The sequence below is a fragment of the Littorina saxatilis genome, linkage group LG16 (assembly GCF_037325665.1).
Source record: "Littorina saxatilis isolate snail1 linkage group LG16, US_GU_Lsax_2.0, whole genome shotgun sequence".
NCBI lineage: Eukaryota > Metazoa > Mollusca > Gastropoda > Littorinimorpha > Littorinidae > Littorina > Littorina saxatilis.
The window spans coordinates 47,292,933-47,311,997 of NC_090260.1; the positions used below are offsets into that span (position 1 = coordinate 47,292,933).

Genomic DNA, 19,065 nt, shown 5'->3' on the forward strand with positions numbered 1-19,065 from the left:
TAATACATTGAAGATATTCTCATACTTGCAAATTGGTTCAGAAAGGAAAGTAACTCTTCCGGTAAATATTGCAGCTCGCAAGGCAAGATGTTCGCATCCAGTACACAGCTGAAATACTGGACCTTTTCTGGCGAAACAGAGCTGAAACAACTTCGCATCGAAGCTAATCAAAATTTCATTAAAGCCCATGGAAGAAACGTACCGGTGAGTGAAGCAAATGAGGGGGTAAAAGCAACATTTGATTCTACTTCTGCACTTGCTACTGCAAGGTATCAACACCCCTGCGGAAATCTGTAAACATATTGCTCAGTACCTTGTAAGCGCCCGCCCCCCTTATCAAGTTATGCATCTTTTTTGTGTATAAAGGAGGGTGTTGGCGTTTACCAGGTCCTGTCCCCTATGCAGGATCAATTCCTCGTGAGAAATAGTGGTATTTGATTTGATCACTTGGTACACACATGTCCAATAGGACATGTGTTTCTGTTCAAAATGTCTACCCTCTACGTATCTTTCTCTGCACTAAACAAGCGTTCGTATGTGTCAGTGATGGCGCTAATATTTTTTCAAACTGGTACACAAACTTTGATGATGAAAACTATCCAGAAAAAAAGGTAGGCTGGTCATTGGAACCACGGTAAGAGTCCAATTCAGAGTACTGGTTTTGTTGTTTTACCAGCGAAAAAACCCGGTAGTTCTAAAAATCAACCGGTAGGTTCTACCGGCAGCCAATTATTTTCCGGTATTTTCTCATTTCAACCGGTAAAATACCGATAATTATCGGTTAACGCCAATACTGATGTGTGCAAGTGCCTTGCAAGTATGGAAATTAACAACACACAAAAATCCCTTTGCTAGATGGTTCAAGAACACATGCTCATATCTTGAATGTAAACTGAATGATAATGACTCAAGATCTGCTTTGTATAAACTATAATCGGCATTGCAGCGCAAGCGTCTGAACAGTAATCACAAACTTGGATACAATGAATAGTTTCATAAATGTAAGTCCCCCAAATCCCCCCAGGTCGATCTCTTCAACCTCAGATTGGAGTGGCCCGCGAACCGGCAAGGGTTACAGAGCCCATGGGCTCGAGAACCGGCAATATAAGGTAAATGGTACCTGCAATTAAATGACACCCTCGCGACCATGTGCAGGAGGAAGAGCGGGCGTCGTACTTCCTGACCTACGAAGAGGAGCGCCTTCTGTTGCGGCAGTACGAGATCATCCTCAAAGAGTTCTGCAACAAGTTCCAGCCGCCTTTCCCAAAATGCATCCTGGTAATTTGTCATCATTTTCTGCATGTGTGTGTAATTTGTGTGTGTAATTTGGGGTCTGTTGTTTGACATCCAAGGCATGTGCCCTCCAGACCTCCCAGTGACTCTCAATACTCGCCCCACATGTGTGCAAGTAATACTAATAGACCTTGATACAGTAGGTGTTAACTGTTATCTAGTTCAAGCAGATCAAGGACCCACACATCAATCAAGTTGAATGACATTTTCTGTCAATGGCACATTTTTTCTTCTTCACTCGTGTTTTCAAATATTGAAAAGCTTGCTTTCGCTCGCAGTTCAATATTTAAAAACACAACTCGTGTAAAATTGGTATCACATGGGAAGCCATGTAGTATTCTCTAATAATTTGTTGTTTGTTTGTTTAGTTGGCTCACGTAAGTGTAGCCTATGCGATCGTAACTTTGTCTGTCTGTGCGTGCGTGCGTGCGTGCGTGCGTCTGTGCGTGTGTATGTCTGTGGTAGAAACTCTAACATTTGAAGACGTCACATTACATTGACGTCACATTATGACGTAAGAGGGTTAGACGTCACGCGAAGGAAGTACTGACAGTCTCGGTCATTATTATTTTGAGCGCGCCGAGACTAGTTGGCAGTCGTGTCCTTGTAAGTAGGCTACAGTATGCAGACAGACAGATCTAGATCTAGTGTCTCGCTTTCTTGCACAGTTTCACCTATGCTCTTTCTGTGTGTGTGTGTGTGTGTGTTTGTGCGTGTGTGTATGTGTGTGTGTGTGTGTGTGTGATTGAGTTTGTGTTACTGTTTGTCGATTTCTTACGTGAGCCTTGATGGCTTCGCCTCTTGTTTTAACTTTATTTTGGCATTGGAATTGTAGAGTGCTTGTAGATTTTTTTATGGAACTTGTGCTATCGCTCCTTCAAGGCGACTTGCTGTGTGTGCAGGGCACCTCACTGGCGTTCTTCAGGCGATTCTGGGTCAACAACTCTCCCATGGACTACCATCCCAAGGACATCATGTAAGGCTAAAATAATACATTGTTTTCGATGATATTAAGGTCAAATGAAATTTTAAAAATAGGTAAACATAGCGTAATTTTTTAGTTTGTTACCTAGTGCAGTGATTTGTTTTCTACAAAGACTGAGAAAGTAATTTTCATTGGCCACATTAACTTATGCCAGTTGTGTCCCTTAGAAAAAAGGTAGCTTCCAGTTCCATTTTGCAGCCTGCAAATGGAGCTTCTTTTTTCAGGGTTATTTAGAAAACGTATTAGTGCCAGGAGGTTTAGTTGGTTGGGGAAGTGGAAACTCTAAATTTCTTTACTTTTTGACATCTAATGCATGAATTTAGTTTTGCATTTTTGTTTGTTTGCTTAACGCCCAGCCGATCACGGGGGGCCATATCAGGGCGGTGCTGCTTTGACATATAACGTGCGCCACACACAAGACAGAAGTCGCAGCACAGGCTTCATGTCTCACCCTTATTCTGACACCGGACCAACCAGTCCTAGCACTAACCCCATAATGCCAGACGCCAGGCGGAGCAGCCACTAGATTGCCAATTTTAAAGTCTTAGGTTTGACCCGGCCGGGGGTCGAACCCACGACCTCCCGATCACGGGGCGGACGCCTTACCACTAGGCTAACCGTGCCGGTTTAGTTTTGCATGAGAGAGAGAGAGAGAGAGAGAGAGAGAGAGAGAGAGAGAGAGAGAGAGAGAGAGAGAGAGAGAGAGAGAGAGAGAGAGAGAGAGAGAGAGAGAGAGAGAGAGAGAGAGAGAGAGGGGGTGGAGAGAGGGGGTGGAGAGAGAGGGGGGAGTGCATAAAAAGATGGGAGTCACTGTTGTGGATGTAGATCCGCAGTCTTTGGATTTATGGCACTTTCAGGTTTGGAATTTACGTGAGAATGTACAAACCAGGAAATATTGGTACAGTACATTTCCTTTATCCCATCCAAAAAGAAATGTAAAACATTTGTACTTTCATTTACAAGAATTTGGCAGGAGGGGTTTAAAGGCACAGTAAGCCTCCCGTAAACCATCACATATACTGTCAGGTTTTTACACACATCTCAAACACTCTTTCATTTAAAAACTCACAGCTTGAGAACATCACGCAAGATAAACCACGCAAAAACAAATTCTTTGAAAATTGCTCGCTCTTTATGTGGGGCACCTAGGATGTTCAAAAGCGGTGAGTGTTCAAATGGAAGGGTGTTTGTACTGTGTGTAAAAGCCTGACAGTATCTGTGATGGTTTACGGGAGGCCTACTGAGTACTGTGCCTTTAATTGAAGGCGCTGGGATAAGATTTGTTTTCTTCAACAAATGTGCCGAAATTGCCAAACAAGTTTCGATAATTGAAGTTTAAGGTAGTCCTTGGCATAAACTTCCTCAGCAGGTCTGCACATTAGTTGACCTGGGACAACAGGAAAATCTCCATGCTTAACCCTCCAGACACGGCCAGGGTTTGAACCTTATACAAACGGGCCCAGTTGCTTAGTGGATAAGACGCCAGCCTCCCATGCGGAAAGGTTCGAATCCCGGATGCGCCTGGTGGGTTATGGGTGGAGATTTTTCTGATCTCCCAGGTCAACTTCTGTGCAGACCACCTGGTGCCTTATTCGCCTTCGTGAGTTTTGTGGGTTATAGAAACTCAAAAATACACAGCATACTTTCCCCAAAAGCGGCGTAAGGTTGCCTTAATGGCGGCGTAAAAGCAGTCATAGTCTCATACACATAAAATATTGTTGGAGTTTCAGTCCATGAAGAAAGAAGAAGAACTCGAGATCTTCCACTAGACTTTACCATTGTCCGTCTAATGTTGTGTTTTATTTCAGGCCTGCAAGGTGGAAGAGTTCTACGTTCCCATTGGTCAGTTCGTCAGCTTGACGTCTAATGTTGTGTTTTATTTCAGGTTGACGGTGGTTTACCTGGCGTGCAAGGTGGAAGAGTTCTACGTTCCCATTGGTCAGTTCGTCAGCAACCTGAAGGGCAACCGCGAGAAGTTTGCCGACACCATCTTGACCTTTGAACTCCTCCTCATGTGCAAACTACGATACCACCTGACCGTTCACAATCCTTTCAGAGCCATGGAGGGGCTTCTTATCGACATCAAGGTGAGTGTCTTTGAGATGGATGTAGCTAATCTCTCTTGTGTAAGTATTCATGTAAACCACCTCGGATCTGTTGAAGCGTTCACACAGGAGCTGATTTTTTTGTTATTGACATCAAGGTGAGTGTCTTTGAGATGGATGTAGCTAATCTCTCTTGTGTAAGTATTCATGTAAACCACCTCGGATCTGTTGAAGCGTTCACACAGGAGCTGATTTTTTTGTTATTGACATCAAGGTGAATTTTTTTAGAAACATCTTCATCCCTGTGTAAAATGTTGTGTAAACAATACAATACAATACAATAATCTTTATTCATCTCTAAAAGAGAAATTACAAACCCCCTTGGATCTGTTCAAACTTTTACATTGGAAGGGAGATCAAGGTGAATATTGTGCAGTTATCTTTCTACCTGTGTACATGCTCGTGTAAACCGCCTTGGGTCTTTCCAGGCTTTTACATGGGTAGGGATTTGTTATTGGCATCAAGGTGAATTTTGTAGAAATCTTTCATCCTGTGTAAATAATCGTGTAAGCTGCCTCGGGTGTGTCCAAGTTTTTACATCGAGTAAGAGCAATTCTCCACTTGCACACATCAAAAGATTAAAAGTCTCACTACTTCCTGTGCAGAATTTGATTTTTTATTTTGTTTGCCCCATTAGTTTATTTATATGGGAGATTTATATTGCGCTTGACGTTCTCTAAGCACTTTACATATTAATTTCTGCCGTGTGAGATGGAATTTTTTACACAATATATCACGCATTCACATCGGCCAGTAAATCTCAAGCCATTACGGCGAATATTTACTTTTCACGGCCTATTATTCCAAGTCACACGGGTATTTGGTGGACATTTTTTTTTATCTATGCCTATACATTTTTGCCAGGAAAGACCCTTTTGTCAATCGTGGGATCTTTAACGTGCACACCCCAATGTTGTGTACACGAAGGGACCTCGGTTTTTCGTCTCATCCGAAAGACTAGCACTTGAACCAACCACCTGGGCTAGGAAAGGGGGAAGAAAATTGCTTACGCCCCGACCCAGGGTCGACCAACTCGCAACCTCTCGCTTCCGAGGCAAGTGCACTTTACCACTCGGCCACCTTTTTCCCTAGTTTTGCAGGTCAAACAGATGTGAGTTACAAAATTATTTCAACAGAAATGTCCGCTTTATAAAGTAACCAATCAGGCTCCAAATGGAGGCATTGAACCTGTCTGACGGGCGCAGTGGCGTGGTGGTAAGACGTCAGCCTCCTAATTTTGGGAGGTCGTGAGTTTGAATCCCTGTCGCTGCCGTCTGGTGGGTTAAGAGTGGAGATTTTTCCGATCTCCCAGGTCAACTTATGTGCAGACCTGCTTGTGACTTTAACCCCCTTCGTGTGTACACGCAAGCGCAAGACCAAGTGAGCATTGAAAAGATCCTGTAATCCATGTCAGAGTTCAGTGGGTCATAGAAACACAAAAATACCCAGCATGCTTCCCCCGAAATCGGCGTATGCTGCCTGAATGGCGGGGTAAAAAACGGTCATACACGTAAAAATCCACTCGTGCTAAAACCATGAGTGAATGTGGGAGTCTAAGCCTATGAACAAAGAAGAAGAAGAAGAAGAAGAAGAAGAAGAAGAAGAAGAAGAAGAAGAAGAAGAAGAAGAAGAAGAAGATGACGAAGAAGAAGAAGAAGAAGAAGAAGAAGAAGAAGAAGAAGAAGATGACGAAGAAGAAGAAGAAGAAGAAGAAGAAGAAGAAGAAGAAGAAGAAGAAGAAGAAGAAGAAGAAGAAGAAGAAGAAGAAGAAGAAGAAGAAGAAGAAGAAGAAGAAGAAGAAGAAGAAGAAGAAGAAGAAGATGAAGAAGAAGAAGAAGAAGAAGAAGAAGAAGAAGAAGAAGAAGAAGAAGAAGAAGAAGATGACAAGAAGAAGAAGAAGAAGAAGAAGAAGAAGAAGAAGAAGAAGAAGAAGAAGAAGAAGAAGAAGAAGAAGAAGAAGAAGAAGAAGAAGAAGAAGAAGAAGATGACGAAGAAGAAGAAGAAAAAGAAGAAGAAGAAGAAGAAGATGACGAAGTAGATGACGAAGAAGACGACGAAGAAGAACCTGTTTCATGTAAAAGCCTGGGCAGACTTGTCGCTCTTTACCAAACGTGTATATGGGAGTAAGGAAGGTGTCAAGATAGGTGTCAATATATTGACGCATTAGTGGAGATGGTATTTGTATGGGAGCAACGTTTTTATTGTTGTCAATGTCATTGACAAACTTTTGCTTTGATTAGGTTGTGTGCTTTTGATCTGAACAAATGAATATTAAAAACTAAGTCACTAAATGTTATCATATTTGTGTAGAAAATTTAACCGATTTTGATATGGAACGCTTGGAAGGTCAGGACATTTTCTTCAAAGTGCGTTTTTTGGTCCTAAAAAAATTATTATTTTTATTTTTGTTGTTGTTGCTTAACCCTTTCGCTGCCAATCAAAACTTACTTATGTGCATTCCTGATTGCCAGGAATTTTGGAGTTCGGGGTGTAATAATTCACAAAAAATTCTAGCTCCAAACTGGCAGTAGGTAGGTAAGTAAAACCTATGTTATTTTTAAAGGAAATTGAACCAAGAATCTGTTTTTAGTGTCTAAACATGGAAATGATAGTTAGTTTGGCTTATAATGATGTTCAAATATGAACTTTTGAAAAATCTGTCCGGCGCATCTTCCGGTGCCTGTGGATCAAACGCAGGTGGCTGTTTTGCTTGCTCGAAGAAAGGATCATAATCATTGGCTGGTATTTGTGTGTCAGCAGTGACGTAGCATTTCTGGAAAATCCCGGAACTGTGATGACGGGTTTACCCGTCACGTGGGTGCTGCGGCTGCACAGGCACATGACGGGTATACCCGTCTTAAGGCAGTCAAGGGGTTAAATGGTTGTGATGAATGCATCATCTATTGAATTTGTTTTATTTTGTTTCAGACAAGATTCAAAGAGTTGGAAAACCCAGAGAGGCTACGAAAGAACGCCGAGGAATACATCGACAGGTGTCTGCTGTCAGACATTGTGTTGATATTCTCTCCATCTCAGGTTGGTTGGCTTCAACTTCACTGCAAGTCTCGTACTTTCTTTTCATTTTGTATTTTCTAGTTTCTTTTTTTTCTTTTTGTTGTTGTCTTTGAATGATTGAGAAGTATTGCTCAGAGTTTTTAAATCTGTTGATATTTAGTTTTGTATGTTTTGCTGAAAGTGTCAACATCAAGGAAAAGAAAAACCAAAAAAAGAATTTCAAGTGGCAGCCCAAATATTTGACCTGTTGCCAGGCCTTCCTCAGGGGCGTGTAATTCTGCGAGACGCCAATTCATGTATCAATTACTAAGCAACACAATACCATGGTTATTTCAGTTACGAATCACAAAGCAAATATTTCAAAGATAAAATTTCCTTTCAAGCTTAGATCTACTGTCGTTTTGATTGTAATCAAAACAAATGTACAGGTGCGAATTTCAAAGTTATTAGGTCAAGGGTATACCGATCTTGTAGTGACGTATTCGTCGCTGGTGACGTAATTTTAAACAGGCAAAATTATCATTCCAATGTTTCTTCACTTATGCGTAAGTACTTTAACGCATTTTTTTTATGCCAAAGGTTTGCATATACCGTAAAGTACCTTGTAAGCGCCCAGTATCGAGTAAGCGCCCACCCCCCACTTTTAGTCCAAAACCGTGCATAGGGTATAGTACCTTGTAAGCGCCCACCCCCCATTTTACACCATTGAAATCGGGGGAAATAAAAATTCCGCACTTGATCTGCTAGTTTTGTGAATGATTTCCCTTTCTTGCAAACCCTATCAAACGCCTGCAAGTCAATGATTACAAGATGCCGCGGATCAAATCGTACACCGTTGCATTTAAGCTGTCAGCTCTTGACTATTTGGATAATAACGCCAATGGAAATGTGTTGCAAACAGCAAGTGAGTTTGGGGTAGATAGAAAATGGATACGAGAATGGCGAGAGAATCGCGATACCCCGTTACGTCACCAGGCCGTAAAGGAAAAGAAGAAGCTCTCTCTCTCTCTCTGATCTCTCTCTCTCTCTCTCTGATCTTTCTCTCTGATTTCTCTCTCTCTCTCTCTGTGATCTCTCTCTCTCTCTCTCTCTCTCTCTCTCTCTCTCTCTCTCTCTCTCTCTCTCTCTGCTGAAAACAGTATTTGGCCAAGTAAAATAGACTGCTGCCCATATCCAGAAGACGTACCCCTTGTTCAAGGGAAACAGAGACACAGTGCGGCCGACAGCGGCACCTCTGCAGACAAGAAAAGGATGCGACGACATTTGTCTCCCCAAGCTCTTCTAATGACAATACGAACAAGAAAAACAATGGAAGACGAAAAAAGAAAGAAGATATGATTACGAAGTGATCAAAGATCACATTTCTTACTGAAAACTGCTCGTGCATAGGGTGTAGTACCTAGTAAGCGCCCACCCCCTACTTTGGGTCGGAATTGGTGCACAGGGGGGGTGGGCGCTTACAAGGTACTTTACGGTATATATATTGCTATTTTGATAGACATGTGGGGGGATTTGGGGGTTGTGATTTGAAAGACTCACACAGCCCTATTCCGATCATCGGGCCATATTCCGCAGGAAGTTTGCGAATATTCTTTCATGTTCGCAATAACAAACACATTCCAGCAGACCCGCGGTCAAACAAGTATAATATGCTTTGTCTTCGAATCAGCGTATCATACTTGTTCTCATCAAAATATCGGACCCTCTCGCTACGCTGAAAACACGATAGCTGTTAATATATATACAGTTGAACCCCCCTTTTAAGCCCCTCAATTTAAGACTTCCCCCTTTGAACTTTTACCTATGGCCGGGAACGTAGAAGAAGAAGAAGAAGAACTTTTACCTGGATTTGTCAGATTTCCTGTTCATTATCTCTGTAAGTCTACCTCCATTTTAAGATTCCCTTCTTTTTAGGGCCTATTAAATAAATTTAAAAAAAAGGGGGGGGGGTTCACTGTAACATATTTATCTTGTGATGCTGCATGCATGTACAACAGGCACTGAACATTGTGTTTGTTATGAAAATGAAACAAATACCATGGGTGAAACTCTTCCGCCTCAGGGCGGAAATCTGCCAAATGAAATTGGTCAAATAAGGAATTCCTTATTTTGAAAATCTTTAAAAAAAATTAAAAAAATTAAATAAAATTTAAAAAAAAAAATTTCGCCGGCGATCCGATCCGTATTTCTCCTAACACAGTGACCGGACATCGCTGAGTCTTTGTTTCACTGGGCGCGCGAATTATCGGACTACAGCTTGGCATTTGTTACATTGTTTAATGTGCAAATTTGTGTGTTTGATATACCAGGATAGGCCTACTTTTACCCTTAAAAGCCTGATTTTTCGTTTTCTTCCGGGGGGCTGGGCCCCCTAGCGGGGCGTTGCCCCTACACCCCACTAGGGCCTGGGCGGCCCCTGGACCCCGGCCTCATTTTCCTTATTTTCAATTCTGATCAGTTTCACCCATGAAATACTACTGTACAGAATATAACAGATAAAGAGTCAGTTATGAAAATGAAACAAATACTACTGTACAGAATATAACAGATAGAGTGAGTTATGAAAATGAAACAAATACTACTGTACAGAATATAACAGATAAAGAGTCAGTTATGAAAATGAAACAAATACTACTGTACAGAATATAACAGATAAAGAGTCAGTGAGTTATGAAAATGAAATAAATACTACTGTACAGAATATAACAGATAGTCAGTTATGAAAATGAAACAAATACTACTGTACAGAATATAACAGATAAAGAGTCAGTGAGTTTGTACATATGACTATATGAGTTAAAATTTGTTTTTTTTCTTGCTAAACCAATGCAAAAGAAGATAATTACTGAGGGAGACTTCCCAACACCACTGTTTGTCTATTAACAGTTAAATGATGTTATTGTATTTTTGTTGCAGATTGCCTTGTCAGGAATACTGTACAGTGCCGGCAAGGAAATGATTAACATGGACAGGTATGTGTGTCAATACATCCAGAAGGGCATCATATCAGTTGTTGAAGAGTTCAGACAGAAGTGATTGTGGTCAGTGTTAGTTTTTTTTACTTCTGTTAGAGTTCGACATTTCAGCATCAAGCGTGCAAGTTGTGTGATTTTCAGCCATTTTCACCAGCTTCTCTTTAGGACAATCCACGACTTGCAGGGATGGATGGCGGGGCGCATAGCTTCCACAATCCTTGCAAATTGTGACTGAGTTATTTCCAAAAATGGTCTATTATGGTGGGTCACGGGGTCCTACAAAGACCTCGGCCTTTCTGCCGGAAGTGGAAGTTGGCTGATAACACCTAAACACACACACTGGGGTGATGCCACTTCAGTGTTGGTGCAAGCTTTGAGTTAGAAGAAAGCGACCTGAATTCGCCAGCACTGGGATAATAATATAATCAAAATGAAAAAAAAAAAGTTCATTGCCTACAGAAGAACACTCAGCAGAGGACACACCTGTGATATATGTTTTCTTGACGCTGTAAATTTCAGCAAACGTTTATGACAACTCTTTACCTTTTGTTTGTTTCAGATATGTGACAGAAGTGCTGTATGTTTGTTTGTTTCAGATATGTGACAGAAGTGCTGTATGTTTGTTTGTTTCAGATATGTGACAGAAGTGCTGTATGTTTGTTTGTTTCAGATATGTGACGGAAGTGCTGTATGTTTGTTTGTTTCAGATATGTGACAGAAGTGCTGTATGTTTGTTTGTTTCAGATATGTGACGGAAGTGCTGTATGTTTGTTTGTTTCAGATATGTGACGGAAGTGCTGTATGTTTGTTTGTTTCAGATATGTGACAGAAGTGCTGTACGTTTGTTTGTTTCAGATATGTGACAGAAGTGCTGTGCGTTTGTTTGTTTCAGATATGTGACAGAAGTGCTGTGCGTTTGTTTGTTTCAGATATGTGACAGAAGTGCTGTATGTTTGTTTGTTTCAGATATGTGACAGAAGTGCTGTATGTTTGTTTGTTTCAGATATGTGACAGAAGTGCTTTGCGTTTGTTTGTTTCAGATATGTGACAGAAGTGCTGTGCGTTTGTTTGTTTCAGATATGTGACAGAAGTGCTGTGCGTTTGTTTGTTTCAGATATGTGACAGAAGTGCTGTGCGTTTGTTTGTTTCAGATATGTGACAGAAGTGCTGTGCGTTTGTTTGTTTCAGATATGTGACAGAAATGCTGTATGTTTGTTTGTTTCAGATATGTGACGGAAGTGCTGTATGTTTGTTTGTTTCAGATATGTGACAGAAGTGCTGTATGTTTGTTTGTTTCAGATATGTGACGGAAGTGCTGTATGTTTGTTTGTTTCAGATATGTGACAGAAGTGCTGTATGTTTGTTTGTTTCAGATATGTGACGGAAGTGCTGTATGTTTGTTTGTTTCAGATATGTGACGGAAGTGCTGTATGTTTGTTTGTTTCAGATATGTGACAGAAGTGCTGTACGTTTGTTTGTTTCAGATATGTGACAGAAGTGCTGTATGTTTGTTTGTTTCAGATATGTGACAGAAGTGCTGTGCGTTTGTTTGTTTCAGATATGTGACAGAAGTGCTGTATGTTTGTTTGTTTCAGATATGTGACAGAAGTGCTGTATGTTTGTTTGTTTCAGATATGTGACAGAAGTGCTGTGCGTTTGTTTGTTTCAGATATGTGACAGAAGTGCTGTGCGTTTGTTTGTTTCAGATATGTGACAGAAGTGCTGTGCGTTTGTTTGTTTCAGATATGTGACAGAAGTGCTGTGCGTTTGTTTGTTTCAGATATGTGACAGAAGTGCTGTGCGTTTGTTTGTTTCAGATATGTGACAGAAGTGCTGTGCGTTTGTTTGTTTCAGATATGTGACAGAAGTGCTGTGCGTTTGTTTGTTTCAGATATGTGACAGAAGTGCTGTGCGTTTGTTTGTTTCAGATATGTTACAGAAGTGCTGTATGTTTGTTTGTTTCAGATATGTGACAGAAGTGCTGTATGTTTGTTTCAGATATGTGACAGAAATGCTGTATGTTTGTTTGTTTCAGATATGTGACAGAAGTGCTGTACGTTTGTTTGTTTCAGATATGTGACTGAAGTGCTGTATGTTTGTTTGTTTCAGATATGTGACGGAAGTGCTGTATGTTTGTTTGTTTCAGATATGTGACGGAAGTGCTGTATGTTTGTTTGTTTCAGATATGTGACAGAAGTGCTGTATGTTTGTTTGTTTCAGATATGTGACAGAAGTGCTGTATGTTTGTTTGTTTCAGATATGTGACAGAAGTGCTGTATGTTTGTTTGTTTCAGATATGTGACAGAAGTGCTGTACGTTTGTTTGTTTCAGATATGTGACGGAAGTGCTGATGACTGGACTGGAGGATGTGCAGCGGTGTATTTACCAGCTGAAAAGTGAGTCTGTTCTGTGTTTGGTGTGGATCACTTTTGGGTTCTCTCCCTTTTTCCCCTATCTTCAACAGTAAAGATCTGTCGAAAAGCACAAGCCTGTACATAAAGACGTGCATGAGTTCGGGAATGTCAAGCTTCTGGATACACAGGTAGACGGCCGCAATGGCCCGGTGGTTAAGATGTCGGCCTTCCGTGTGGTTCAAATCCCAGCCGCTTGCTGTAAACAGAGTATGGCTGCCTAAATGGCAAAGGAGGGAGGGGGGGGGGGGGGTATACATAAGCATCACACCTTCCATCATTACGCTCATCAACCAAAGGTGAGTCATGACAGGAATCACAGAGCAAATAACAACAGACATCTCGTGCACACAGGAAGGACGCAGCAGTCACGTAAGCTCCATTGCTACTATAGGGAAGGGACGTAACTTCTCTACATTTCTTGTGATTCCTATTGTTTTGCAGGAATCAGACACCAGACAAAGGGGTGATCTGTGATCACAATATGCAAGGTGTTTTTTATCAACGTGTTTTTCAGGAATCAAACATGCAGAAACATGACAAAGGGGAATCTGTGATCACAATGTGCAATGTGTTTTCTATCACCATGTTTTGCAGGAATCAAACACATGCAGAAAGGGGTGATCTGTGATCACAATTTGCAAGGTGTTTTCTATCAGCATGTTTTGCAGGAATCAAACACATGCAGAAAGGGGTGATCTGTGATCACAATTTGCAAGGTGTTTTCTATCAGCGTGTTTTGCAGGAATCAAACACATGCAGAAAGGGGTGATCTGTGATCACAATTTGCAAGGTGTTTTCTATCAGCATGTTTTGCAGGAATCAAACACATGCAGAAAGGGGTGATCTGTGATCACAATTTGCAAGGTGTTTTCTATCACCATGTTTTGCAGGAATCAAACACATGCAGAAAGGGGTGATCTGTGATCACAATTTGCAAGGTGTTTTCTATCAGCATGTTTTGCAGGAATCAAACACATGCAGAAAGGGGTGATCTGTGATCACAATTTGCAAGGTGTTTTCTATCAGCGTGTTTTTCAGGAATCAAACACATGCTGAAACGCGACAAGGAGCTGAACAGAGAGCTGGTGGGACAGATTCAGAAAAAGCTGGAGAGATGTCGCAACCAGGAGAACAATCCCGACAGTGAAGTGTGAGTTTCAAAACACCCAAAATTAATGGTCTCCATAGAAAAAAATCAGCTATCCTGGACTCTTGGAAGTGTGTAACCTGAATGATTTTGTTTGTTTGTCAGTTGTTTTCGATGTCTAGTAGGTGTTAAAAAAAACCCATCAAGGCTGACTCTCGATTTGAATTGTGACCCTGCAAAGAAACTCTGTTTGAATTTTGACCTTTAAAGAAACTCTGTATGAATTTTGACCCTGCAAAGAAACTCGATTTGAATTGTGACCCTGCAAAGAAACTGTTTTAATTTTGACCTTTAAAGAAACTATGTTTGAATTTTGACTCTGCAAAGAAACTCGATTTGAATTTTGACCTTTTACCGACACTCAATTTGAATTTTGACCCTGCAAAGAAACTTGATTTGCATACTTCACAAAGGAAGGTACTCTTCTTCCAAATCCAGGGGACACAACTGAGTTCTGACCCATACAAAATCTTTCTGGGGAAAAAAAAGCCCACTTACCCACAAAACAAAACAATTTTTTTTTGTTTTGTTTGCTTAACGCCCAGCCGACCACGAAGGGCCATATCAGGGCGGTGCTGCTTTGACATATAACGTGCGCCACACACAAGACAGAAGTCGCAGCACAGGCTTCATGTCTCACCCAGTCACATTATTCTGACACCGGACCAACCAGTTCTAGCACTAACCCCATAATGCCAGACGCCAGGCGGAGCAGCCACTAGATTGCCAATTTTAAAGTCTTAGGTATGACCCGGCCGCCTTACCACTAGGCCAACCGTGCCGGTCAAAACAAAATAAGTTATCCACTTACCGACTTTAATTATTTTGGCCTTTTATCTAAAAACAAGTATTTGGCTAAAAAAAGGACATGACTTCTTTTAATTAGGTCTAAGGTATGATTTTAACAAAATTCAAACTATTGTTCAAACTTCCAGGCCTTTGTAGCATAGAGAGAGCGTGGGTTTATTTTCCTTGTTGTCACCATAATGGTCGGGCTCGCTGAGAATTGTACGACCAAAGCACATCTTTTCATTTTGTCAGGTATACATATTTGAGAGCATAAGCTGTTAATGGTGTTTTTATTGTTTATATTTTTGTTTCTAACTTTACAGGTTTTTTGTGTTTTGTACTTAACCTTTACCGGATCATGCTTTGCCACTACACAGTCCGGATGATGTGGGTCGTGTACAACCCATACTTTCCAAAGAAGGTTTCAATGTAAAAAGTATGGGTCGTACACGACCCACGCCATCCGAATAGGGATAAACGTTTTGCCGTCTCTTTGCAGAGTATGGGTCGTACACGACCCAAGCCGTCTTTTTTTTTCTTTTGTTGTTGTTGTACCGCTAACTTTTAGTTTAGCAGAGTTTTAGAAAGTTGAATTAGCCTGTAGTTTTTTCTCTTGTGCGTTACTGAACTTTAACCTGTACAACATGTACACCTGTGCAGGTACAAAGCCAAGATGGCGGAGCTGCTTGACGACGACGAAGACTTGAGGAGTCACAAACGGGCGCGACGGAATGAGGTCTGAATTATTTTCATTGAATGTTTGCTTTGGGAATTGCGAAGGGATCAGTTTGTCATTTTGTTTGTGACATTGGATTCTTTGTTTGGTATAACAGTCCTACATCTTGCGGTCCTTGAGAATTGTAATCAGAAACAAGTAAGGTCTATTTTTTTATTTTTTATAAATTCAAGTGACAGAGGTCAAGAAACACTGACAGCAGAAAACAAGCCATGGCAGTGTCATGTGTGAGCCGTTGTCTACTGCCTGAAGCAGGAGAAAGGAGAACAATTTTTAAGTGAAACGAGCCATAGTTTGTCATTATTTTGGCTTTTGAGAGGTTAGGTCTCACTCATTGTTGGGCTGTTTTCTGAGTGCTTCTTTCCCTTTTGATATGTGCTTCATCAAAAACGCAACAAAAATCTCCATTAAAAACGCCAAAGTAATTTTGCAATTAAGAGAAAGAAAAGAACTAATGGATTGTTATTTTTGTCAGGAAACTGTGAGTATATTCCCCAGTGAATTCAAAGTATAATAAACTGTAATCGCAGTGTTGCTAGGACACAGGAGCCCCCTCCCCCCTTGAAAACTTCCTCCTTTTTAAAACCTTGCTTTTTCAAATTTTCTTCTCATAACATCAGTAAATGAAGCTCAGTTTTAGGGTCTTAATATGGGGGTTCCACTGTACAATCAAACTTGTCCATAACAATTACCAAAGGGACTGATTAAAGGTTGTCCTTACTGACAGGTGGTCGCTATAAAATGGTGAATTATATCAGGGGCAGAACCGGGAGGGGGGGGGGGGGGTCAAGGGTTTCCAGAGGTGGTCGCCAGGGCAGGTCCCACTGTATGCAATATTTCCATATGTATGCAGTGATATCTCTAAACTCTTCTTTTCTTTTTCCCCTCCAGGAGGCGAGACGGTTGGACAAGGAGCTACTAGAGTGACTTCACGACTTCCAACAAAGTGTGGACCTTTCTGTGAATGACGGTGCTTACTCTCTAAGCAAATGTCCTGTGGCGCCTCACGGATGTTAGCATGAAGGGCTTTACACTAATTTCTGTGAATGATGGTGCTTATTCTGTAAGCAACAATCTTGTGGCGACTCAGCAGATGTTTGTATAAGTTGCTTTACACAGCTAGTTGCTAGAGAAGGTAGCCTGGGCTGAGCTGCACGAGAAAGTTACCACCCAAACGGGAGCCACCCGCAGTGTCGGATTTGTTGAGATTGTGACTTGTGGTTTCAACGCGGTTTGTTCTTGCCTGGTTGGGTGGCACCTCAGCCCTGGATGCATTCCCAAGCTTGATGTCAAAGACTGCTAAATAGTGACATTATACACTGAACACAAAAAGTTACGGATTTTTATTTCAGTGGTATTGACCAGATGTTAAACAGCAGTGCTTTGGTAAGAAACATATGTATTTGAAGATATAAGCCATTCTTCTGCTCAAAAAAGGTTTTTGGGGATTTGAGCAATATTTGGTTATGACGTCATAAGTCCTTCACTGGACCACACTTGCCCCTCAAACATTGCTTTTTTTGATGGCAGGTTTAGATTCACAATACCACTGAAAAAATATCCTGAAGATTTTGTGTTCAGTTTTCTTGACAACAGTGACTTGTCAGAGTTACTTTTTGACCACTGCCTCAGAATGATGGAGAACTTCTGCTACAAGTCTTGTGCTAGGCTTCTAATATTTCAAGGGGACGGCTGCTTTTGTGTGTGTGTGTGTGTATGTTGATTGTGAGTTTATGGGAGTGTGTGTTTGTGTGTGTGTGTGTGCTTAGCACATTGTATGCGGCCTTGGGTAATTGTGTGTGTGCAAGTCAAGCAAGCATGCCAGCTCTCATTGTGTGTGCGAGTGGGTGTGTAATGATCTGAACATTTCGCCTGAATGTGTGCAAATAAGTCCTTTAGTGAAGGAGAAAATGAATGCTCCAAGCATGAATTAAGTGTGTAATGGCTGAAAGGCGAGATGGACTTGAAAGTCTGAGCAACTGTTGAAAACTTAAAGTAAGAGTGGCTAATTCAGCCCACAAAATGTAACTATTTTGCCTTGTGTTCTTCAATAAATATGAAGTAAGACAAGATACTGTTCTTTTTGCGGCTATTGTGGAATATGTATAGTCTAGGAGAGGGGCGGAGGTCGTTTTTAATTATTAAAAAAAATCTTACTTTTACAAAGTGATCAAGAAGGAAAGGTGTTTAGACAGGACGGGCGCTGTGGCGGGGTGGTAAAACGTCGGCCTCTTAATCGGAAGGTCGAGGGTTCGAATCCCGGCCGCGGCCGCCTGGTGGGTTAATTGTGGAGATTTTTCCGATCTCCCAGGTCAACTTATGTGCAGACAGCTTATCCCCCTTTGTGTGTACACGCAAGCACAAGACCAAGTGCGCACGGAAAAGATCCTGTAATCCATGTCAGAGTTCGGTGGGTTATAGAAACACGAAAATACCCAGCATGCTTCCTCCGAAAGCGGCATATGGCCGCCTTAATTGCAGGGTAAAAACGGTCATACACGTAAAATTCCACTCGTGCAAAAACACGAGTGTACATGGGAGTTTCAGCCCACAAACGCAGAAGAAGAAGAAGGAAAGGTGTTTAAACAGACTGTAAGTACTGCCTTGTGTTAAAATCACTTGTGTCCAGATTTTACAGTTTGAGCCCTGTACATGTAAACTTTCGTAAATCAAGAGGACAACCCGTCATTTATACCGAAAAGAGCCCCACGCTCAATGTCACATTATAATATATTCGGTTGGGAGTGTGTGTGCTAGCACATTGTATGCGGCCCAGTGAATCGCAACTTGACAGTTGTGAAAACACTTCCACCGGGCACAGTAGAGACTCAGGTCAGTGTTATCGAGGCTCATTTGTGGTTGAAATTTACCTGTGTTTGGCCGAATCACTCAAAAATGCACGAGGGTAGATCAAAAACAATTAGGGATAGCAATTAACCTTTTTAACACAACGCAGTACTAATCTTCTGAAACAACTTTTCTTTTTAAGCACTTAATAAAAGTTGCTTTGATTTGTTTTGAAAATAATTAAAAACGTCCTCCGCTAGCACCTCGGACAGATTAATTACTTTTTTCTGTTTACATCATATATGAAGAACAAAAACAAAGACAAAATTAACAACAGTAATTACTACTCAACAAACTGCAAATGCAGAATGCAGTTTATTAAATTTTCTTTGCTTATACATGTCATTATAATTGTCATTAAATTACATATTCTTACGCAACTCACATAGATAGCATTAACTTCAGTTAAAGTGCTAGGACACTGAACTACGCTTCACCCCAAAGGGGAAGCAACCCCCTAAAAAAGAACGGCATTGACCTATAACCCAAGCTATACAAGAGTCGAGGTCATACCGTCACGTGACCTATCACGCGTGACTCGACCGCCGCCGTGCTGGAAATTCACTCCTACTTCAGCTACCAGATAGCTCGGACGCTTTTTACACTACGCTGCAGGCTTTTAGCCTACTGTCTTCTGGACAGTGTTTCACCCCGTCTACAGGTCCCTGCTTCTCATGCACAAGTTTGGGTGAGCTCGTTTTAATTTATTTGCTTTTGCTTGCGTTTCTTTCTTTCTCCGTTGTTCGGTCTGATTGTTGT

General features: G+C 41.3%; 1 protein-coding gene across 1 annotated transcript; it reads left to right on the top strand.

Moving 5' to 3' along the window:
- The first annotated feature begins 36 nt into the window (after positions 1 to 36).
- LOC138949740 (cyclin-H-like) lies at positions 37 to 17,529 on the top strand. The gene is made up of 10 exons (XM_070321547.1): positions 37 to 204; positions 1,156 to 1,278; positions 2,196 to 2,269; positions 4,164 to 4,365; positions 7,312 to 7,419; positions 10,315 to 10,370; positions 12,705 to 12,769; positions 13,826 to 13,937; positions 15,384 to 15,459; positions 16,351 to 17,529. Exons 1-10 carry the CDS (start codon positions 88 to 90, stop codon positions 16,384 to 16,386), a joined length of 969 nt encoding a protein of 322 aa, XP_070177648.1. The 5' UTR covers positions 37 to 87; the 3' UTR covers positions 16,387 to 17,529.
- Positions 17,530 to 19,065: the final 1,536 nt, after the last annotated feature.